Genomic DNA, 25,893 nt, shown 5'->3' with positions numbered 1-25,893 from the left:
TTTTTATATTGATGGCTTGCTGTTTTATTTAATTTTACATTTAGATAATGCAGTAACACATGTTAAGAAACAGCAATATTTCAAATAAATAAAAAGCTTAAATCAGATGAAAGAAGATCAGATTTCAGGACTGGACTCTTCACAAACACTGAAGAGTCAAAGTTGGATTGAACATTTCTACACTGTGTCTGAGTTCAGTGTCTCTAACATCCCCTTTACTCACTGATTAGAAAGACAACAACATGTTGGACTGTTTCTGGATTATGTCAGTGACATGTTACTTTCCCACAACCACTTTACTAACACTGAGTCACCATGAGAGGAGCAGCAGAAACAAGCTCACACTGACAAGTTTAGAACAACATTAGAACAACGTGACAGAAACACATGTATTTGTGAAGAACACAGAGTGACTTTGTGTTTAATTTGTGATATCAGGGAGGGAGCTGTTCTCACACACTGTTGTACTGATCATTAAACAGCAGGTGGCGACCTCACTTCAGTTAAAGCACAGTCACAGAAACACACTGTGGGCTTCATATATTCGTGTAAAATTATAGCTGCTGTATCATTTAAATTTGGGATACTTTTTGACGTTTTGATTCGGACAGGGGGAACAAATTGCGGCAGGATCAGCTCAGATCGTGCTCCCAACGCAGGGGAAACCAATTCTGCAGGGGAGACCTACCTTGGCACTTGTGCAGGTGAAGCCAAAGGGAAGATGCTTCACCGTATTTTCTAGTCTTTGGCTTGGAAGAAAGTTGGTTTGGAAACATACTTGGCAATGCTTCATCTCTTGCTTTGCGTTTGTGTGTGAGCCCTGTCAAAAACCTGTCAATTACGCTATCATTGTCCAAGCGTTCTTTTTTTTTTTTTTTTTTTCATACCGCCCCACCCGCCCCTGCAATGGCTCTGCACTCACCCCTAGGGGGCGGGCCTCACACTTTGGGAACCTCTGTGTTAAGGTATTAAAAAATATCACACTGTTAAAAAACAAATGAATGTGAACCTTCTTCAGTCCATTTTTAAATATTTTCCCAGCTGCTGTTTGAACCGCAGAGCTGCTCTGGTTCCTTCATCCACTCTGCTTCTCATCTCCTCCAGTTTCTGGACCTTCTCTGTGTTTCCTTTCTCCTTCATCTTCTCAATCAGGAAGTCCAAGTGGACAATGGAAGATGCTGAATCAGCTTTCAGAGCTTGCTCATCCAGTTTGACAACAAGTTTGTAGGACTCATTTAATAACTGTGACTCATCTGCTGTCTGTTGGATAATTTCCTTTTCAGGGTTTCCCAAAAGATTCTCTATTCTTTTCCTATAATTTTTATTTTTCTTCAGACCTTCTGGAAACTGTTTCAGTTCAGTCAGGCCACATCTATCTTTCAGATTTTGGATGCAGGTCGTCAGTCTGATTCGTTCATTCAGAACTTCCACAGATATCATCAGTCTTTGAGCTGTACCTTTTTCCAGAAAGGCTGTGAACTCTCTCATTCCTCTCTCTGTTACTGTCCATGCAAATTCCAAACTAATTTCGTTTTCCTCTGTTCGCTCTTCATGCTGGCAGCTATTAAACAGGAAGTGAACAGGCTGATTCTTCTCATTTTTGGCACATTTAATGTTTGCTGCTTCAAGAGCTCGAAAAGCATTTTTAGGACGTCTTCCATCTGAGTGTGTGATCAGAGCTACAACATTTTTCTCCATGTTTTCTCCAAACAGAGACATCACTGAATCAAAGACATTTATCGCTCGGTCACTCAGTCGATAATCTGACATTTTCATCACCAATCCCAGTGCATGAACTTCATGAACTCCATTCTCTGATCCAAACAAGTCCAATAATTGCTGACTGATGATGTCATGTTTAATCCCTCTGGTGTCTCCATATCCAGGAGTATCGATGATGGTCAGAGAGTAGGGAAGAGTTTTATCTTCAAAACCAAAGATCTCGTACACGATCACATCTAATGTCTGACTTTCTGCCTGACTTTTCTTCTCCTCCTCTACGATCTGAAACCAGACTTCATCCTCCCACTTCACTCCCATGCTGTAGTTAAACAGAGAGTTGATCAGAGTAGATTTTCCTGCTTCTGTTTCACCTACAAGTAAGATGGTTTTATTTGGCTTGTTTGGATTTTTTTCACCAACAGTCATTCTTGTCAGAGTTCCAAACTTCTGTTTTTTTGTTCTCAGCTGGTAAACAGCAGGAGGTCCTGAACGGGTCAGATCACTGTTGGAGATGATGTCCTTGTACTTTGAGATGTTACTTGTCCTGCATAAAAAGCAGAGTTTCAATCAGAAGTTACAATCGAAGTACAATGTTTTTGAGTAGTCATGTCTGTGCCTCTATTATCTGTATTACTTGCAGGATTTTAAGGCACCTGTATTTCAGTACTGTGTCAAATTACAGCTGCTGTTAGTGATGTGTCGGTCGCGAACGAAACAGCTCTTAGAGTCGGCTCTTTGAAGTGAACGACACGAGCCAGCTCCTTATTGGGAGCCGTGTTTTTTTTTTTTTTTTTTTTTCTTTCTCTCACCCTCTCTCTCGCGCTTTTTCACTTCACTCCTCACGCGAGCCTTGTGCTTGCGCTGAGCAGAGGGGGGAGGGGCGGTAGTTAAACTCGCAGTAGCACAGGAACAGAGCGGCAGGGAAAGAGAGAGAAAAAGAGCCAGGGACAACAACAAGGGACAAATCGTCACATTAGAAAGGTATGGTAACAGTGTTGCCAACTTAGCGACTTTGTCGCTATATTTTTCAGACTCCTTTAGTGACTGCGGTAATGCAGTCATCTAGCCATCACAATTTGCCTTTTTGTTAAACCCGCTCAAACCCTAACACTTGCTCATTTTTCCTGCTTCTAACATCAGATTTGAAAAGGAAATTTTCACTTGCTCTACTAACAGTAGTGATGGGATTTCCGGCTCTTTTAAGAGAACCCGCTCTTTCGGCTCAGCTCACTAAAAAGAGCCGGCTCTTCAGGTTGTTTTGTTGCTTTAATTAATTTATTATTAACAATAATATAAAATTATGCACAAAAGGAATTACTAATGGAAATAAAAAAGTGGTTTTATTTATATATGTTTATATATAAATATAGGCGGTGCCCCCTAGAGACAAAGCACGTTCAAACTCCAAAACACATTTCTAGCGTTAACTGAACTTCCAAAACAGAGCTACCTAGATCACTTAAATTACACAATTGAAAGCATATGTGTATTGTTTGTGTATTTATACACAAGCACTCATATATATTCAAATAATTAAAAGAAAAATGTTCATTTAGAAGGAGTCCTATCGGGCTTGGTTAGCCTGTGGAACTACGGAGGCAGCTGACAAGGTATCGACAGGCCAAGCGGAATGCGGCTCGGGCAGTGGCTGAAGCAAAAACTCGGGTGTGGGAGGCCATGGAAAAAGACTTTCGGACTGCCTCGAAGAGATTCTGGCAAACCGTCAGGCGTCTCAGGAGGGGAAAGCGGTGCTCTACCTTCACTGTGTATAGTGCTGGCGGAGCGCTGCTGACTTTGACTGAGAAAATTGTCATGCGGTGGAAGGAATACTTCGAGGACCTCCTTAATCCCACTGACACGTCTTCCGAGGACAAAGCAGAGTCTGGGGATGAGGGGAATGACCTGCCAATTTCTGGAGGCGAGGTCACTGAGGCAGTTAAACAACTCCTTGGTGGCAGAGCCCCTGGTGTTGATGCGGTCCGCCCCGAGTTCCTGAAGGCTCTGGACGTTGTAGGGCTGTCCTGGTTGACATGCCTCTACACTGTAATCCCAAAAGTTATTTGCATTCAAATGGTTTAGCTATAATCACTGATGGTAATTAATTCTCTTTGTAAAACTAAAATCATATAACTGTGTCAGACAGAACTCATTGGTGGAAGCTTTTTGCACTTAACCTATATTGTTTTGCATGTGATGCACTAAAATGAATACATTTAACATGGTCCTTTCTATTTTAAGTTTATTCTAATAAATAGTTTAAGTTCAATTTTTTATAAGAGAATAAGTTTTAAACTCAACACTCAAATAATAAAAGTAAATTTGATGTTTACTGATCATGTTTAGTTGAAAGCACTTTCACTATTTTTAAGTTTTTGTTGCCCCTCCCATATTTTTCCCGGCACTGGAACCGAAGAGACGTCTGGACTTGTTTGTCGGGAAAAATTAAGACAAGTCGTTTTTGGTGGTTTTGCCTGGGATTGGACATGTTTGTTTCAGTCTACAGTCGATAGGGAGTACTTTTCCTCAAACCTCCACGCAAACTGGTGAGTTAAATCTTTCTATTTCAACTTTAAGCAAAAATAATTGCATGTTACATTACGCAAATGTGCACGCTAATTCAATCTACAGTGAACCCTCGTTTACCGCGGGGGTTACGTCCCAAAAACAACCCGCAATAAGTGAAATCCGCAAAGTAGTGAAAAGTATTTATTATAAATGTTTTAAGGCTGTAACCCTCACAGCCTTAACCCCTGCTCATGTGTAATGGTTCTAGCATCTTCCTCGTCCATCCAAACCGCGCGTTTCCATTGTGTGATGTGAGCACATCCAAACCGTGTTCAGGGTTAGCCCGGGTCCGGACTCCGGCCCCGGTCAGAGGAGGAGGACCAGAGCATGGCCGGGCACCTCCAGCCGTTCACACGGACAAATAAACCTGTCATTATTCTCTGCACAGCCGCGCTCTGACGCTCAGCCCCTCGCTGAGGCTCGAGGGGCTGAACACCGCTCCTCTGCACCTCGACGGCCTCTCGTAAAGTTTACTTTACTAACATGTGCGCCGCTGCAGCGCCATACAGAGCTGAGCAGCGTCTCGTCCTCGGCCCTCGCTGCTCCGTGCGGTACATCGGTACATGTTCTACAGAGAGCGAAATGAGAATGTACAACTGGAGTGGACCAGAGTAGAAGAGTGAACCAGTGGACGGTGTTAGATGAAGCTCTTCATCTTTATGAAAGAAAAATTACAAAAATATCCTCCTTCCAGGTTAAGCCTAGGTCGCAACCTGCTGTACAGGCTCCTGCAGCCAATCTACAAAAACCCATTCTCTTGACGGGTTGCTGCCTTATCAACATTGAAGAATGGGTCAAATGCAGAGGACAAACTTCATTATACAGTTGTATAATGACAATAAGCCTTACAGATTCCCCAAATTTTCCTGTTTTTTTATTTTATTTGAACAATTAACTTGTACTTAAATAATAAACAACATTTATAGAAATACAATACTTTGACCTTTTATACTTGTGTTACTCTCCACCAACAGGTTAACTCACAGTTTTTTCCCCCCCTCTGTAGAATGCTGCTGATGGTGACCTTGAAATCCCAATAGGAATCATCTTCAATGGTGAAAACAGAAGTCCAGAGCAAGAACTGAACCCCTCCCAGCTGGGGATCCTTCTAGAGGGAAATGTGGTAATGGATTCCATCTGCAGTCTTCCTTTGGCAATGTGTCTCCTGTTTGGACTGACTTATGCGCTCTACTTGGAGTACCCAAAGTGCATGAAGAATACATTCCTGTTTATCCAGCAGATTATGCTGAATCTGGGACGAAACGATCCTCCTCCAAAACTCCAAAGGCTAAAAAATGAGCTTTCAATGTGTGCATAGATACATTGAATGTTCACTCTTCATTGAGCAGCTTTTTCTCAAGTTCAGGAAGTCATTATTGTGTTTGTAATTGTCTTTTTTTTGTTTTTAGTGGATGGCAAAACCAGGGCTTAAAGGAGTAGTTCACTGATTTTACATACTGAGATATGTTCTTACCTTAGCTTTGAAGAGTTGATGCATACCTGTCTTGTCTTTGTGCGAGAGAAAGGCTCTCCCATATATTCCAACTACCTCCACTTTTTGCTCCTTTTAGAAGCTACCGAGCTCCTCCACGTTTTCCCTATTTATGTAAAATTACATGAAAAGTTACACTAAGTTTAGTTTCACTAAATTTAACGTATAGATTTTTTAAGCCGATAAAAAGGGGCACTATATTACAAGTGCGCAGTAACCCTAGTGCACTCTGGAGCATAGACTGAGTTCCTGGGGGGATGAAGAAGTGCTCCTACAGTGTTATTACACCTTGTAATATAGTACCCCTTCTTATCGGCTTAGAAAATCCACACGTTAAATTTAGTTAAACTAAACTTGGAGAGTGTCACTTTTCATGTAATTTTACATAAATAGGGAAAACGTGGAGGAGCTCGGTAGCTTCTAAAAGGAGAAAAAAGTGGAGGTATTTGGAATATATGGGAGAGGCTTTGCTCCATTTGCATGACTGAGGGCACGCACAAAGACAAGACTGGTACACATCAACTCGTCAAAGCTAAGGTAAGAACATATCTTATTATGTAAAATCAGTGAACTATTCCTTTAATTTCATTGTCTCGCTGGGGCCATTCTTTATTCCATAGTTTTTATTTTTCCAAGTTAAAATATTTGTGAAAATAAGTTTTACTGTTACAACTTGTTACCCAGAGTGTTGCACCAAAGTTCTTTACTTGTGATACACAGTTTTATCTGTTTAAAAGGATTGTTTTAAAGAAAATGTTTTATTGGAAGTCCAATTGTGCAAACAAAAAACTTACTGTTCAAAAAAAACTACCTCAGAGACCACAAATAAATTCTTGTCAAAAAGTGGCTAGGAACAACTGAAATATTGTGTTTGTTTCTGAAAGAAATGTCTTCTTAGAAGCGCCATGTGTAAAAATTGGAATACTGTTCAAAGGAAAACAAAAGTCTTGTTTTGTTATAAATAAAGTAAAAAAAAAACAAAAAAAAAAACACTTTAGTGGTCTTTGGTTTTGAGTGTGTTTGCCTTGACATATTAAGTTTTAGTAATAATAATACATTTAATTAAAAGACGCTTTTAATACGCAAAAAAGTGAGTTTTGTAATATTAGCACCACTTAAACAGTTTTTTCTATTAGTATTAAGTTAACTGTACTTAAACAAATTATTTTTGAAATATTGAATACTTAAACACTTTATGTAGCGATGACTCAATATAGTAAATTGTGACAATTTTACTTTTAAGTTTACTTGACTAAATCAGTTAATTTTTTGTTTTGGGTTGATTACTCAAATCATTTGAAGGGAATCGGTTTCCTCAAACGATTTAAGTGTATTGAACTTATCCGGGTTTACAGTGTACAATGTTGCGTGGAGATCAGGGGCAGTACCCCTGGACTGGCAGACTGGGGTGGTGGTCCCCATCTTTAAGAAGGGGGACCGGAGGGTGTGTTCCAACTACAGGGGGATCACACTCCTCAGCCTCCCTGGGAAAGTCTATGCCAGGGTGCTGGAAAGGAGAGTTCGTCTGCTAGTCAAACCTCGGATACTGGAGGAACAATGCGGTTTTCGTCCTGGTCGCGGAACATTGGACCAGCTCTTTATCCTCTCAAGGATACTTGAGGGTGCATGGGAGTTTGCCCAACCAGTCTACATGTGTTTTGTGGACTTGGAGAAGGCATTCAACCATGTCCCTCAGGGTGTCCTGTGGGAGGTGCTGCGGGAGTATGGGGTGTCTGGCCCATCACTACGGGCCATTCAATCCCTATACAACCATTGCAAGAGCTTGGTTCGCATTGCCAGCAATAAGTCGGACTCGTTCCCAGTGGGTGATGGGCTCCGCCAGGGCTGCCCTTTGTCACCGATTCTGTTCATAATTTTTATGGACAGGATTTCTAGGCGCAGCCAAGTGGCGGAGGGCTTTCACTTCAGTGGCCTCAGAATCTCATCTCTGCTTTTCGCAGATGATGTGGTTCTGTTGGTAGTGACCAAAAGAACAAGATCGCGGATACAAGCGGCGGAAATGAGCTTCCTCCAAAGGGTGACTGGCCTCTCCCTTAGAGATAGGGTGAGAAGTTCAGCCATCCGGGAGGGGCTCAGAGTAGAGCCGCTGCTCCTCCACATCGAAAGGAGCCAGGTGGTCCGGGCATCTGACAAGGATGCCTCCTGGGCGCCTCCTGGGTGAGGTGTTCCGGGCATGTTCCACCGGGAGGAGGCCTCGGGGCAGACCCAGGACACACCGGAGAGATTATATCTCTCAGCTGGCCTGAGAACGCCTTGGTGTCCCCCCGGATAAGCTGGAGGAGATGGCTGGGGAGAGGGAGGTCTGGGCTTCTCTGCTTAGGCTGCTGCCCCCGCGACCCGGCCCCGGAAAAAGCGGATGAAGATGGATGGATGGACGTTCATTTACCTGTTCCTACCACACACCAAACCTGGTCGTTGGTACTTTCTGGCTTGTGTAGCCCATAGGTAACAAAAGCTCAACACTGCCCCTAGCATCCTGGAGCACTTCTGTTATCTTTTGTACGTGTTTTGGAGTTTGTACGTCCTTCGGGGCTTGTATGTGCTTCGGAGTTTGTATGTGCTATGGAGTTTGTACATGCTATGGAGTTTTTACGTGTTTTGGAGTTTTTACGTGCTTTGGAGTTTTTACGTGCTTTGGGGTTTGTACGTGCTTTGGGGTTTGTACATGATTTGGGGTTTGTACGTGTTTTGGGGTTTGTACGTGTTTTGGAGTTCGTATGTGTTTTGGAGTTTGTACGTCCTTTGTCTGTAGGGGCCACTGTAAATGTACTTTATTTAATCACTCCACATAAAATGTAATAAATAAATCATATAATACAAAAACCAACTATTCACATTTCAACTTTTAACTATTTACATTTTCATCTTTTTCCTTTTAAACAAATTTAAACTGAAACAACACAAAACACTGCAAACCACAACACAATTAAATATAAATTAAAATATGAAAACGAAAAGAAGATGCATATTCTCTGTCATAAGGGCCTGCATGAATAAACTTTCTGAATCCTTTATCATCCACAGCTGAAAATAGTTGTGGATGATTACTATACCTTTCTAATGTGACGTTGTTGTCCCTGGCTTTCTTTCTCTCTCTTTCCCTCCCACTCTGTTTCTGTGCTACTGCCAGTGTAACTACTGCCCCCCCCCCCCCCCCCCCCGCCGCCCTCTTCCCAGCGTAAAGCACAAGGCTCACATGCGAGTGAAGCAGAAAAAAAGTGCGAGAGAGAGGGTGAGAGAAAGAAAGGAAAAAAAAAACCCCATGGCTCCCAATAAGGAGCCGGCTCACGTCGTTCATTTCAAAGAGCCAGCTCTAAGAGCTGTTTCGTTCGTGACCGACACATCACTAACTAACAGGTGCGATGATAAAGTGATAATGTTATTAATTTCACCTGTCAGTGGCCACGATGTTAACTTTTGATAAGTGTACACTGACTTTATAAAACACTGGAAATTAAACTCTAAAAGCTAAATACTTGATAAACTAAATCTTACTTCATGTAAGGTGGTCACATGACAAATTTCACACAGAAATGTGGAAGGTCTTTTTTATCAGAGCAAGAAACAGTGCCTGAGGGTGTTTAGAAGTCTCTGCTGGCACTGTGACTGAAACTCCCTAGGTGTATCAACCCTCTGGGGTCGACGGATGCGCCGGCGCATCAAAATCACATGACCAATTTAAGACGACACAGCTACAAGATGAAGTGACTCAGAGTCTCCATTTGAACTTGGGTCGAAAGCTATATACCAGTTTTTGAATTGTGTCGATGGGCCACGTAACACCAGAGTTATGATAAAAAATACACGCACCGTTTTTTCCAGAACAAAACAGTGGTGTTTACAGTGGGAAGAACGGCGTTTTCTATGGACAGCGCTAGCAAACACTCTCTGATTGCGAGTGAAAAAGGAGAAAGAAAAAACACCCCTTCCCTATTGGTGTTACAGTTTACCATGTCAGCCAATCAAAAAAATGAAATGGCAACATGTGGCACTTGGTTGTCTAGGGAGAAGGGGAAGTTTTAGGAGTGACACCCGCGACTGAAAGTGGGCGAGCGAAAGAAAGAGAGAGCGAGTTTTCATATGTGAGACATTAGTGACGTTTAGCGTGTTTGGAGGCTATAGTTAGTGTGTTGTGTAGTTATTGTTTTGTATTGTGTGTCAGTTATACTGCTGAATTTCACATTTTCTCCAAAAAAAGCCATAAAAGGCAGATTCCAGTGTAAACGCTGTTACTGAACACAAACTATTTTTTTTTGGACTGGCACAAATAATTTGTGTGCCTTCTTATTTGATGCAGAACACCTGATTGTTCTGTAAATAGTTTTAAATGGTCATATAAAAAACGCCTGAAGCTTTGGCTGAATTTTTAGGTAAATAGTACCATATAACTTTGTTGTTTGCAAAACTTGTGCATAATTTTTAGAAATGTACAATTTCTATTTGCATTTCAAGTTATGAAAATGATTCGTTAAACATGTTTGTGGGTTTTACAGTAAAAAATATACCTTTTTTCTACTCGGATTTTTAATTTTTTGTCTGAATTTAGATCAATTGTGCTAATATAGTATGTCAAAATGAAAAAATAACTCGTATTTCAGATATTTGAGGTTGTGCTGAAAATAATGATACCAAACAAGGCAAGATAAACATCTTTTAAAGGTGAAATATAGAGGTAAAATCAAAAGTAGTCAAAAACGGCCAATTCTACCCTGGAACCCATAGGGTTAATTGAGAATGCAGAAACATTCAACAGATGTGTAATCTCACCAGACAATGGTCTTTGTAGAGCTTTCATGCAGGTTTTTTCCTGACAGCCACAGCTTGTTGTTACTCAGGTCCAGCTCTTTCAGACTACATGACTGGGAGCGGAGAACTGAGAACAGATCATTACAGCTTCTCTCTGATAGGTTACAGTTACTCAGCCTTAAACAGAGCAGCAGATATAACAACACATTACAATCCATTTATGAAATATTTGTGGTAAACAATCAGTAACATTTACTTGCCGTACATGTTGCCATAGTGCCATATGTTCTAATGCTAATAATCTAATGTAGCAGTGTTAAACTTCTGATTAAACAGCTGAATCCTGACCTCAGAGTTTCCAGTTTACAGTGTGGATTCTTCAATCCAGCTGAGAGAAGCTTCATGCCTGAATCCTGGAGCTTATTGTTACTCAGGTCCAACTCTCTTAGATTGCAGGACTTGGAGCTGAGAAGGGAACATAGGGGTTCACAGCTTCTCTCTGACAGATTACAGCAATTCAGCCTTTAAAACAGAAACAGAAGGAATGTAAAAAAAAAAACAAAAAACAACTCATCGCACACACACTCACTCATGTAGCCAACTGAGGAACTAAACAAAAATTTCACACAGATGTTAATGATACTCTTGATACAGATGGAATGTAAATGTAATATGAGTAAAAGCAGAAAGCAATATTTTCCAAATCATTTACTGATTAAATTAAATTAAAAAATAATAAGACAACATATCAAATATTGGATCCAGGACATGTTATTATTTTTTGAAGTCTGGTATTGTGTTCCAGTTATGAAGCATGTGTACTTAAACATTTAAAATTTCTTTGCTGAACCTTCTGTCAGTAACTGTTGGCCTCCTCCTGAATCCTTCAAAGTGTATTTGGAATGTATGATTAATCAGATTTGTCAGTATGTTTAAAAAAAAAAAAACTGTAGTCAGATTTGAAAGTGCTGTGATCTGGAGATGTGTAGAGCAATAAAAACTAGAAAAATTTGCATTTCCTGCGAAAATGCTGTGTGGATGCCTTAACGCTGAAGATGTCTGCTGAAAAAAGCTGAAAAAACAAAACAAAAAAACATTGCCCTGAGCAGGATTCGAACCTGGCCCTTCTGGTCTAAAGGCGGCAATTCACCTCACTGCACCAAACTCATTCACACAAAGAAGAGGTGGAGAGAGTGACAATTGTGGTGAAATTAGCAGAAGCTGCTTAGAATTGTGCTGATAAGAGGTGAAAAAGCTAAACATTTGGCAGAAAAGAGGTGAATCAGAAGAATTTCTGCTGAAAAGAGGCAAAGAAGCAAAAAGATGAGCTGAAAAGAGGTGTAGAAGCAGAAGTACTTGCTGAAGATGGCTGTATGTGTAATGACACACTGGAGAGCAGTGACACACAAGAAAGCAGAGCGCATGCAAGCAGGGAACATGTGTAGCAACTGTCACAGGTAGGATTCAAACCTCTGCCACCGGGTCTCACGGCAGATGCCCTACCCTCTGAGCCAAATGAGTTCTGGTCACAAGCAAAGATATGATGAGAGGGACAATGTGCACTGTGGAGCAGAAGCTCAAATTAGCAGAAAAGAGGTGAAGAGGAAGAACTTTGTTGTGAAATGAGGTAAAGAAACTGAAATTTGTGCTTAAAACAAGTGAAAAAGCTGAACTCTGAAATCCTGCTAAAACAGCAGAAGAGGCTGACATTTTTCAGCTACTCATTGAGCCAAACTGGTTCTCACGTAACTGAAAAAAGGTGGAAAAGCTTACAATTCTAATGAAAACAGCAGAAGAGGCTGAGATTTGTGCTGATAAGAGGTGAAAATGCTGAACCAATCAGAGGTACTGCTTCTGTCTGCTTCATCAGGCTGTGTACTTGTATGTATTTCTGCCATAGACTGTTAACAAGAATGTGAGGTCCATATTAGAAAAGCTGCTAAAATCATAAAACTTTGCAGAATTGTAATAAATTATCAATATGAATTACCGGTCTGTGATAGTGTATAAATTTGTACTCAAAAACTAGGTGGGATAGAAGCATAATTCTTGCACTGGGTGAATCAGCGGACTTTGGTGTACTTTGACTACGATTTACATAGCTCTTTGTATCTCCGTCGCGGAGACATGACGAGAGAAGAAATGGCTTAATTTTCGGAGTTTGAAAAATGAGAGGACAGATTTCCACCCCTCAAACATGTTTTTGCAGAAACACTGTAATTTCGCTTAAATAGTATGAAATAGCAGTAATACTATGATTTGGCAGAAATACTACTTTTTAGCACAAATACTATTGTACAGAATGGTGTACGTCAGTTTAATGCTGGGTGGTGCTGCAATAGTAACTATCCTCGGTCAGAAGGAGAGGCTGACATCCAGGGATTAGATTACCACAGGTGGAGTTTATTGGCGGTCAGATGGATGGTACAGGGAGGCATGGCATACAGTAGGAGGATGTGGAGAGGTGATATGGTGTGGTTTCTATGATTAAGAACACTGGCAACAAATTCCTCCACTACAAATCAGTCTGATACCACTTCTTACAGGGTTCACGTTTACTAAGGCACTACCCAAAAGGCGCCACAAGAGGGCACTCCAACACAAGAGATGACCTATTTACACTGTAAACACCCCCTACTTAGCCACTACATACTACAGTGATATTACAGTATACAAATTCACACAAATACTATGATTTGGCAGAAATACTATGACTTAGTAGTAATACTATAACATAACAGTTCAATGTTCTAGCACAAATACCACAATATGGCAGAAATACTATGTTTTAGCATAAATACTGTGATTTGGTATAAATACTACGATTTGGCACACATACTATATTCCGCAGATACACTATAACATAACAGATATTCTACGACTTAGTAGTAATACTATAACATAACAGAATTATTAATTGGGCACAAATACCACAATTTGGCAAAAATACTATGATTGGGTACAAATACTATGATTTGGCAATAATACTGCATTTTAACACAACTACTGAGATTTGATTGAAATACTATGATTTAGAAGAAATACTATTACTCCATACAAATATGATGCTTTGGGACAAATACTATGTTTGGGTTCCAATACTATGATGTGCAACAAATACTATGATTTGGCACAAGTACTATGATTTAGTACAAATACTATGATTTGGCAGAAATACTATGCCTTAGTAGTAATACTATAACATAAGAGATATACTATGGTTTTGCAGACAAACCAAGTTTTCTGCACAAATACCATGATTTGGAACAAATGCTATGATTTAGCAGAAATACTAAGATTGGGTACAAATACTATGATTTGGCAATAATACTGCGTTTTAACAACAACTACTGAGATTTGATTGAAATACTATGACTCCATACAAATACGATGCTTTGGCACAAATACTATGATTTGGCAGAAATACTATGACTTAGTAGTAATACTATAACATAACAGATTTCCTAAAAAAAACTATGAAATTGCAGTAATTCTATGACTTGGCAGAGATACTACGTTTTAGTACAAATACTATAACAACGCAGAAATACTATGACTTAGTAGTAATACTATAACATAACAGTTCAATGTTCTTGCACAAATGCCACAATATGGCAGAAATACTATGTTTTAGCACAAATACTGTGATTTGGTATAAATACTACAATTTGGCACAAATACTATATTCCGCAGATACACTATAACATAACAGATATTCTACAACTTAGTAGTAATACTATAACATAACAGAATTATTAATTGGGCACAAATACCACAATTTGGCAAAAATACTATGATTTGGCACAAATACAATGACATGGCAAAAATACTATGATTGGGTACAAATACTATGATTTGGCAATAATACTGCATTTTAACACAACTACTGAGATTTGATTGAAATACTATGATTTTGAAGAAATACTATTACTCCATACAAATACGATGCTTTGGGACAAATACTATGTTTTGGTTCCAATACTATGATGTGCAACAAATACTATGATTTGGCACAAGTACTATGATTTAGTACAAATACTATGATTTGGCAGAAATACTATGCCTTAGTAGTAATACTATAACATAAGGGATATACTATGGTTTTGCAGACATACTATGTTTTTGCACAAATACCATGATTTGGCACAAATGCTATGATTTAGCAGAAATACTATGAATGGGTACAAATACTATGATTTTGCAATAATACTGCGTTTTAACAACAACTACTGAGATTTGATTGAAATACTATGATTTAGAAGAAATACTATGACTCCATACAAATACGATGCTTTGGCACAAATACTATGATTTGGCACAAGTACTATCATTTAGTACAAATAATGTGATTGGGCAGAAGTACTATGTTTCAGTACAAATACTATGATTTGGCAGGAATACTCTGATTTAGCAGAAATACTATGTTTTAACATAAATACTATCTTTTGGCAGAAATTCCTGCTAAAAAGGACTATTTCTGCTTTTTAGCAGAAATACTGTAATTTGGCACATATAATATATTCAGCACATATACTATAACATAACAGAAATATTATGATTTGGCCCCAAAACCATGATTTTGCACAAATACCATGATTTGGCAAATATACTATGATTTTTCAAAAAATACTATGATTTAGCAGAAGTACTAAGATGTAGTAGAAGTACTTTGCTTTAGCAGAAATACTATGATTGAGGAGTAATACCTAAACATAGGAGAAATATTGATACACAGACACACATACACAGACAGTAAAGGGAACAGGAGCTGTGGAGAGTCTGGGCTTGGTATATGTAGGTCAGTTAAATTAGCTGCACCTGCTGTAGTCAGCCCTTACACACGCAGACACAGAGAGAGGTGTGAGTTTTCTTCAGTGTATTTCTGACATTCAGGATTCCCCTCGAACAAATGGCCATAATTTCCTAACCGTAGAGGCTAGAACGGTCATTCAGACATTGTTTTGTTCAGAAGAGATGGGGGAATCTTCAGGTCTTCATAATTCAGAGATAAAATATAAATTATTAAAGATATATGACTTGTAATACACTGTAACTGAGTAGAGGCGAAGCAAAAACTGCCTTGACTTGCTCTCAAACAACCTTTGGTAACTCTAAATCTATATGGAGCATCAAAATCATTCTTTCACCGTAAGAAACAGCAGGCTTTGGTGAACAGTCATGGAAATTTTCAGGGCTCTGTGGAAATCCATCAAAAAGATATGATGAGAGAAAAAAGTGACTCATTTCCAGAATTTGAAATCTGATGAAATCTGAGCGAGGGACAAATTTCCTACCCTCAAACAAGTCTAACTCATCTCAGAACGGTAATAGGTGAGAAAATAATTCTTGAATTGTGAGCATCAGGAGTGTCTGAAGATATACCGGGACAAGCCTCATGTCTTAACTTCGCTTCGTTAAGGAGATATGACAATTTGAAAATGCCTCTCATTAGAGAAATCCAGCGGGGATTTTGAACAAACTCTCCATTGAGTTTATATGGAGAGTTTTCTGACTTTGTGTTACTCTGAGGAGATTTGCAAAATAACTATGAGTCCCACAACAATGATAGGGACAGTTTCTGAAAGCCAGCAAAAATACCTACGTTTTGGTGTATAATCTGTGGGGCTTGAGTGGAAATTGAGCGAGTAACAAGAAGTTGTTTGGACATGAAGAGAAAATTCAAACAGTTTCACTGTCCCCTCTGAGTTAATTGCATAGCAACCATAGCAACGCATGTATTTTCTGAAAAATCACAATTTTGCAACTGAAGACTTAAAGAGAGATAAGATGAAAACAGTAGAAGATCTGAAAAAGCTGAATCATACAGGAATAGCCCAATCATTTGAGAACGTTTTAAAGTTTGAATGGAGTTTCTAGGTGAAAGTATGAGGCAGTAGTTAAGTTTCAAAGACAAGAAAGTTTTAGCAGAATTGTGGAAGTTTCCCATTCATTTCAATGGGACAAATTAAAGGAAAAAAGTGTAATATTTTAAAAAGTATAATAGTAATAAACACCAAAAGTCATAGCCGGCATAAGCAGAAAGAGCAGAACAGTTTAGAGTTTGAATGGTGAAAATAGCACAAAAATTGTGGAAGTAGATCCACGGCGAAAAGTGTACGGAAACACCCGGAATAATAAAGAACTAGAAAAATTTGCATTTCCTGCGAAAATGCAGTGTGGATGCCTTAACGGCTGAAGATGTCTGCTGAAAAAAGCTGAAAAAGTTGAAACAAAAAAAAAAAAAAAAAAGATGCCCTGAGCAGGATTCGAACCTGGCCCTCCTGATCAAAGGGCAGCTATTTAGCTCACTGAGCCAAACACTTTCTCACAAAGAAAAGGTGGAGAGATTGACAATTGTGCTAGCAGAATTTGGGCAAAAAAAAAGGGGTGAAAATTCTGCTGAAAAGAGGTGAATGAGCAGAATTCTGCTGAAAAGAGTTTTTTTCTGAAAACAGCAGAAAAAACTGAAAATTTTGCTGAAAAGAGTTGAATGAGCAGAATTCTGCTGAAAAGAGGTTTTTGCTGAAAAAGAGCTGATAAAGTTTGGATTTGTGCTGAAAAGGGGTTAAAAAACTGAAAATTTTGCTGAAAAGGGGTGAATAAAATGAAATTTGTGTTGAAAAGAGTTTAAAAAAAGTTTAACTGTTAAGTGAAAGAAATGTTGCCATAAGCTGGATTTGAACCCAGGCCTCCCAGTCTGAGAACGGATGCTTATCTCACTGAGGTAAAGCACAGCTCAACCCATCATGCAAAATCAGTGACCACATTGATAATGTGTTCCATTCATTTCAATGGTCAAAAGTCATAACACACATCAGCAGAAATAGCAGAATTTTTTAAAGTTTAAACATAGCATTTCTGCTAAAACTTAGTATTTATACTAAATAATATTTTTTTCCTGCCAAATCATAGCATTTGTGCTGGAACACAGAAAGTTCCACCAAATCATACAATTTGTACTAAAACATTATTTATGATTTAGCAGAAACATTGGGACTTGGTAGAAATACTATGATTTACATGAAATACTTTGACTTAGCAGAAGTACTACAATCTAGGAAAAAAGTACTAAAGCATAGCAGAAATTCTATCATTGAGCAGAATTACTAGGATTTAGAAGAAATACTAAGATTTGGCACAAACACTGATGTGGCTCAAGAACCTTTATTGTGCAGTTATACTATGATTTGGAAGAAATACTATACTTTGGCACAAATACTATGATTTGGAAGAAATACTATGTTTTAGCACAAATACTATGATTTGGCTCAAATACTATAACTATCCTCGGTCAGAAGGAGAGGCTGACATCCAGGGATTAGATTACCACAGGTGGAGTTTATTGCGGTCAGATGGATGGTACAGGGAGGTATGGCATACAGTAGGAGGATGTGGAGAGGTGATATGGTGTGGTTTCTATGATTAAGAACAGGGTATGCATTACAACATGCATACAGATTAAAGATTAAGAAAACTGGTAACAAATTCCTCCACTACAAATCAGTCTGATGCCACTTTTTACAGGGTTCCCGTTTACTAAGGCACTACCCAAAAGGCGCCACAAGAGGGCACTCCAACACAAGAGATGACCTATTTACACTGATGCACTTAGTAAACAGCCCCTACTTAGCCACTACATAATACAGTGATATTACAGTATACAAATTCACACGAATACTATGATTTGGCAGAAATACTATGACTGAGTAGTAATACTATAACATAACAGATTTCCTAAAAAAAAACTATGAAATTGCATTAATTCTATGACTTGGCAGAGATACTACGTTTTAGCACAAATACTATAACAACGCAGAAATACTATGACTTAGTAGTAATACTATAACATAACAGTTCAATGTTCTTGCACAAATACCACAATATGGCAGAAATACTATGTTTTAGCAAAAATACTGTGATTTGGTGTAAATACTACGATTTGGCACACATACTATATTCCGCAGATACACTATAACATAACAGATATTCTACGACTTAGTAGTAATACTATAACATAACAGAATTATTAATTGGGCACAAATACCACGATTTGGCAAAAATACTATGATTGGGTACAAATACTATGATTTGGCAATAATACTGCATTTTAACACAACTACTGAGATTTAATTGAAATACTATGATTTAGAAGAAATACTATTACTCCATACAAATACGATGCTTTGGGACAAATACTATGTTTTGGTTCCAATACTATGATGTTCAACAAATACTATGATTTGGCACAAGTACTATGATTTAGTACAAATACTATGATTTGGCAGAAATACTATGCCTTAGTAGTAATACTATGACATAAAAGATATACTATGGTTATAAAGATATAAAGATATACTCTTGCACAAATACCACAATATGGCAGAAATACTATGTTTTACCACAAATACTGTGATTTGGTATAAATACTGCGATTTGGCACACATACTATGATTTGGCAGAAATATCATGCCTTAGTAGTAATACTATAACATAAGAGATATACTATGTTTTTGCACAAATACCATGATTTGGCACAAATGCTATGATTTAGCAGAAATACTATGATTGGGTATAAATACTATGATTGGGCAGAAGTACCATGTTTCAGTACAAATACTATGATTTGGCAGGAATACTCTGGTTTAGCAGAAATACTCTGATTTAGCAGAAGTACTATCTTTTGGTAGAAATTCCTGCTAAAAGGTACTATTTCTGCGTTTTAGCAGAAATACTGTAATTTGGCATAAATACTATAATTTGGGATAAATACTATGATTTGGCACATATAATATATTCAGCACATATATTATAAAATAACAGAAATATTTGGCCCCAAAACCATGATTTTGCACAAATACCATGATTTTGCAAAAATACTATGAATTGGCAGAAATACTATGATTTAGCAGAAATACTATGATTTGGCAAAAGTACTTAGATGTAGTAGAAGTACTTTGCTTTAGCAGAAATACTATGATTGAGGAGTAATACCTAAACATAGGAGAAATATTGATACACAGACACACATACACAGACAGTAAAGGGAACAGGAGCTGTGGAGAGTCTGGGCTTGGTATATGTAGGTCAGTTAAATTAGCTGCACCTGCTGTAGTCAGCCCTTACACACACAGACACAGAGAGAGGTGTGAGTTTTCTTCAGTGTATTTCTGACATTCAGGATTCCCCTCGAACAAATGGCCATAATTTCCTAACCGTAGAGGCTAGAACGGTCATTCAGGCATCGTTTTATTCAGAAGAGATGGGGGAATCTTCAGGTCTTCATAATTCAGAGATAAAACATAAATTCTTAAAGATATATGACTTGTAATACACTGTAACTGAGTAGAGGCGAAGCAAAAACTGCCTTGACTTGCGCTCAAACAACCTTTGGTAACTCTAAATCTATATGGAGCATCAAAATCATTCTTTCACCGTAAGAAACAGCAGGCTTTGGTGAACAGTCATGGAAATTTTCAGGGCTCTGTGGAAATCCATCAAAAAGATATGACGAGAGAAAAAAGTGGTTCATTTCCAGAGATTGAAATCTGATTAAATCTGAGCGAGGGACAAATTTCCTACCCTCAAACAAGTCCAACTCATTTCAGAACGGTAATAGGTGAGAAAGAAATTCTTGAATTGTGAGCGTCAGGAGTGTCTGAACATATACGGGGACAAGCCTCATGTCTTAACTTCGCTTCGTTAAGGAGATATGACAATTTGAAAATGCCTCTCATTAGAGAAATCCAGCGGTGATTTTGAACAAACTCTCCATTGAGTTTATATGGAGAGTTTTCTGACTTTGTGTTACTCTGAGGAGATTTGCAAAATATCTATGAGTCCCACAACAATGATAGTGACATTTTCTGAAAGCCAGCAAAAATACCTACGTTTTGGTGTATAATTTGTGGGGCTTGAGTGGAAATTGAGCGAGTAGCAAGAAGTTGTTTGGACATGAAGAGAAAATTCAAACAGTTTCACTGTCCCCTCTGAGTTAATTGCATAGCAACCATAGCAACGCATGTATTTTCTGAAAAATCACAATTTTGCAACTGAAAACTCAAAGAGGGATAAGATTAAAACGGTAGAAGATCTGAAAAAGCTGAATCATACAGGAATAGCCAAATCATTTGAGAACATTTTAAAGTTTGAATGAAGTTTCTAGGTGAAAGTATGAGGCAGTAGTTAAGTTTCAAAGACAAGAAAGTTTTAGCAGAATTGTGGAAGTTTCCCATTCATTTCAATGGGACAAATTAAAGGAAAAAAGTGTAATATTTTAAAAAGTATAATAGTAATAAACACCAAAAGTCATAGCCGGCATTAGCAGAAAGAGCAGAACAGTTTAGAGTTTGAACGGTGAAAATAGCACAAAAATTGTGGAAGTAGATCCACGGCAAAAAGTGTACGGAAACACCCGGAATAATAAAGAATAAAGAGAAACAGGAACTCAATAGTGTGGATGCCTATTAAGGCATCCACACAATAAAGAGAAACAGGAACTCAATAGTGTGGATGCCTATTAAGGCATCCACACAATTATTTAACCCTGAGCTCAGCCTCACAGGATCATGCTTTCAACCTACATACCACTCTCAGTGCATGAGTATCACCATGTGGTGATAGTACCCTATAATTTAAAGAGTGACTTTGGTCAGCTGCTAATGTTGATTTTGCTGATGCAAGGTAGACTGAAATGAACAGACTACAGACTGTTGATGATTTATGCAAGTATGTGTTTACATTTCTTTCATTAGTTGTCAAAAATAGCTAATATCATAGCTATGTTATGATATTATGATATCATAGCTATATATGTAACATTATAGTAATTGTGCTTACTCTGCTTATGGTTTACCTGGCAAACGCATATGTCAAGAGGCAGTAATAAGATAAATGAACCAGTTAGTTCAAAACCCCTCTGTATAGGAGCTACCGTGTTGATGATTTTTATATATTTCCATTCCCATTTAGTGCCTATATGTTTTGGAATTTGCATGTATTTGCATACAAGTAATAATGTGTTGAATATGCCTTGTTGTTTTTCTGACATTTGCCAGGACTTTCTGATTCCTGATTGGTTTGGAAGTTGTTCTATTGAAGTGTGCCAAGAGTAAATGTGCTGCTAAGAAAATTATTCATCTCACGCTTGCTGCTTCTCTTAGTTAAGAGAGCATTAGTACCATATAACTTGGTCTGACAAACCTGACAGTTTGCAGTTTACAGTGTGGATTATTGAGTACTGCAGAAATCAGCTTCACTCCTGAATCGTGCCGTTTGTTGTTACTAAGGTCCAGCTCACTCACACTGCAGAACTGGGAGCTGAGAAGTGAACACAAAGCTTCATAGCTCCTCTCTGAGAGGTTACAGCAACTGAACCTGAAGTGAAAAAAGAAAAACTGTAAAAGTGATATTGTTTTCTTTGGATAAAGGGGCACAACAATTCAATACATTTCCTTGCACTTACAGAGCTTTGTTAGATGCTTCAACCACTGGCAGCAGACCTAGAAAAGCCTTTTCTGAACCAGAGTATTCCTTCAGGTCAAACACAGTCAGATCTTTTTGGGATGACAATATGATGAAGACCAGAGCTGACCACTGAGCTGGAGAAAGGTCATCTAAGACTGTACCCGATCTCAGGAATTGCTGGATCTCCTCCACTGGAGAACCATCCTTCAGCTCATTCAGACAGAGGAACAGGCTGATTCTTCTCTCAGGAGATGGATTTTCTCTGACATTCTTTTTCACAAGTTCTACTATTAGCTTAATGGTCTGTGAGCTACTTCTTGTTTGCAGCAGGTCTTGTAATAGAGGTTTGTTGGTCTGCTGTGAAAGGCCCAGGAGGAAGCGAAGGAACAAGTCCAGATGTCCATCCAGACTCTTTATGGCTTTGTCAACAGTTTTACTGTAGATTTCTGGTATATGTGTTTGGCTGAAAACATTTCCAGATCTCTTCAAACAAGTCTGTGATTGAGCCAAATTGTCTTCAGTGATAATATCTGAGACCACAAACAGAGCAGCCAAAAACTCCACTACACTCTGATGGACAAAGCTGAACACTTTTTTCCTGCCCTTCTTCAGCTGATGATCCTCTTTAAAGAACCAGAAGAATGCATTTGAAAGCTTTAAGGGTTCTGTGAAAGTGCTTTCATCCTCTGTTAGTTCTTCACTGAAGATCAGGCAGCTTTTCTCCAGCTGGTTAAAAGCCAGTTTTCCAATCATTTTAATGCACTCAAGGCTTTTTTCTGGGCCATATTTTTGCTTCAAATTTCTGATCTGAACATTCAGGAACTCTGTGTAAACCTCAGTCAGGGTCTCCGGCAGATCTCCTCTCTCTTTGCTCTTCAATACCTCCTGCAAAACTGTAGCAGTGCTCCAGCAGTAGACCGGGATGTGGCACATGAAGTGGAGGCTTGGTGATGACTTGATGTGAGAGATGATTCTGCTGGCCTTCTCCTCATCTCTGAATCTCTTCCTGAAGTACTCCTCCCTCTGTAGCTCCGTAAACCCTCGGACCTCAGTTACCATATCAATAAAATCAACAGAGATTGCTTCTCCAGGCCATGTGGTCATCCAGATACGAGCGGAGGGAAGCAGGCAACCTGTGATGAGGTTTGTCAGCAGCACATCCACTGAGGTGGACTTGGTCACATCGACAGGTAGTTTTTCTGTGGCAGTGAAGTTCAGCTGAGGGCAACTCTCATTCAGTCCATCCAACACAAACAGAAGTTTGTATTCACTCTTTTCAAAGTCTGAGTTTCCTGATGTCTGCAGTGTTGTGAAGATGCTGTTAAGCTCCTCCTCTTTGATGTGCACACTTTCAGGGATACACATGTGGATGAGTTTGGCAAAGCTGTACTCTTTGTCCTTTTGCAAATTCAACTCATTAAACATGAAGGGAAATAACAGATCTACATCCTGATTGGTTCTTTTTTCAGCCCAATCCAAAACAAACTTGTGCACCAGGAAGGTTTTACCACTTCCTGCTTCCCCAGCAGTCAGCACAGTTCTTATATTCTTTTTAATGCCAGAAGGATGTATGAAGATGTTGCTAATTTCAGTTCCTGCAGGCCTTCCAGAGGCCATTTCAATCTGCCTGAAGTGACTGGTGGTGTGTGTTTCTCCTCCAGCTGTGATGTACAGATCAGTGTAGATGTCATCCAGGTTCTTTTCATCTTTCTTTGATGTCCATCCTTCTTGTTTGCACATAAACCTGACCTGAAGATTTGACTGAAGTTGTTCTTTGTAACGTGTTATGGGCCGTGGAGACTTCACATCTGTATGACATGAACGTGTAAAGAACAAAGTTTTAAACTTCCATTCCACGCAGACTTAATAAGTAAAAATCGTTGTGTTTTATTTAAATAAATCTGTCACTGCCAGTTTCAGTAACATAGCATATTTCATTATGTGTAAATCAATGTGTCTACCAAAAGATAAAAAAAAAACATTTTAAAAAACTGAGGGTCTACAGTCTCTTAAGGCGATTAAAAAGTTAACATATACACATAAATCCACTCTTTGCATTTTCAGATTGAAGTTATCTGCCTGTCACCTGCAAAATCAGCCGTAAAGACCAGTCTGATCCTGAGTGATAACCAGACGACATGTGTGGTTCTCCAGCAGTTTACCTTGTGCTGTTGTGCTGATGGTTGATAATCGCTCTGTCAGATCATTTCTGCTGATCTTTGTTAAAGTTTTCTTCACCACCTCCAAAGACTGCTGATTGTAGGTCTGTACTATCTTATCTACTGTTTCTGTCCTCTTTACATTCTCCAGATGACTCTTTGGGATAAATGGGAGGCCATCCAGGTTGTGTGGCTGCTCCAAATACCACTTGAAGTCACTGAATTCTTCATCTCCCAACTCTTCCAGTGTCCTCAAAAGCAGCTCTTTACTGGTCATTGTTTCCTCCTGAACAAAGATTATTTAAAAAAAAAAAAAAAAACCCAGTTTCACTCATATGTAGGATCACTTTTAAACCTGCAGTTTTCTGCATGTATCCTAAACTGCTGTTTTATAAAAAAAAAACCAAAAACAATAAATACTTGAAAACTGGAAGAAACCATGTGTTTGTAAATAAGCTATTAAATTAGAACATTTATGATGCCTATAAAAAGCATATCGCTCCCCTTGGACAGAGTTAAAGTCAAAATATATACAGCAGGTTACACTGTACAGTGAAATTCAGAAATGTTGCCAGTCACCTTTTAACACACAAAAATATTATAAAAATTCTAATAAAATAACAATTAAGAAATTTACAACAGAAAGTGCAAGAAATAAATGTGACAAAAACAAAATGAGTGAGTTACAGTGAGCACTATTTCTACCACTAGATGTCTATCGATTGCAGATTACAGTAAATTTGAGTTCTGCTTTTTTACCCCTACCAATTAAAGCATGGTCCTAATACTGTTTGTCGCAAAAACACACAAACAAATAAATAAACAAAAACATTTAGGAATAAATAAGGACAAAATTGATACAATCTACTAAATATTTTGTGGTAAATGTTTCAGACTGGATCCGCTGGATCCTTTGTCATAAGTATTTCTATAACAATGATGCTGAGTTGTTCAGAGTTGGCTGAACTTTTCTGTCGGTAAGCACTCCAGTTAGCTAGTGTTAGTGAAACTGTCTATGAAATGTTATTGTTGGACTCGGACACTTTGTGAATAAACTGTCATACGATGTGACAGGTGACATAATGTCAGCCTATAACCACAGACAGCTACTCACAATAACTAACTGTGACAATATCAGGAATAAATAAGTATTTTTATGCAATTTTTGTGTTAGAGCCCTGACTTCAGTGCAGGAGGCTTGAGGCAAGGCTTTCCATGGTCGAGCAGCCACATCCAAGTTTAATATGCAACTTGTCAAATGCATCGGTGTAAAGCTCACCACCACTGGACAGGACTGAGTTTGGTGTGGAAGAACTTGACTGGTCTGCACAGAGTCCTGACCTCATTCCAACAGAACACCTTTGGGATGAATTAGAGAGGAGACTGTGAGCCAGGGCTTCTCATTCAACATTAGTGTCTGTCCTCATTAATGTGCTTCAAAAATTCCCATAAACACACCTAAACCTTCTGGAAAACCTTCCCAGAAGAGTTATAGCTGCAAAGGGTGAGACGGCATCATATTGGATTTTATGGATTAAGAATGGGATACCTTTCAAGTTATATACATCTGAAGATGGACGAGTGAATACTTTTGGCAATATAGTGTATGTTGTCAGTCTCTAGCCACAAACATAAAACATGAGTACAGAACAGCAATGTCCATCTCAAAAAGATGTGATTAGCATCTGGATATCCTCCTCACCTTAAGCCTCATCTCCTGAACTG

The 25,893-nt window shown here is 38.6% G+C and overlaps 1 protein-coding gene across 1 annotated transcript; it reads right to left on the bottom strand.

Moving 5' to 3' along the window:
* LOC113026170 (NACHT, LRR and PYD domains-containing protein 3-like) lies at window positions 1–25,007 on the bottom strand. Its single transcript, XM_080303661.1, has 5 exons — window positions 22,008–25,007; window positions 21,746–21,919; window positions 10,895–11,068; window positions 10,568–10,723; window positions 1–2,266 (listed from the first exon to the last, which is right to left on the bottom strand). The coding sequence occupies exons 1-5, from the start codon at window positions 23,747–23,749 to the stop codon at window positions 1,015–1,017; spliced, it is 3,498 nt and encodes a 1,165-aa protein (XP_080159787.1). The 5' UTR covers window positions 23,750–25,007; the 3' UTR covers window positions 1–1,014.
* Window positions 25,008–25,893: the final 886 nt, after the last annotated feature.

This window comes from Astatotilapia calliptera, chromosome 7 (assembly GCF_964374335.1).
Source record: "Astatotilapia calliptera chromosome 7, fAstCal68.1, whole genome shotgun sequence".
NCBI classification, from domain to species: domain Eukaryota; kingdom Metazoa; phylum Chordata; class Actinopteri; order Cichliformes; family Cichlidae; genus Astatotilapia; species Astatotilapia calliptera.
Note: the sequence above shows the minus strand (reverse complement) of the source record. Positions and strands in the feature narration are given on the sequence as shown.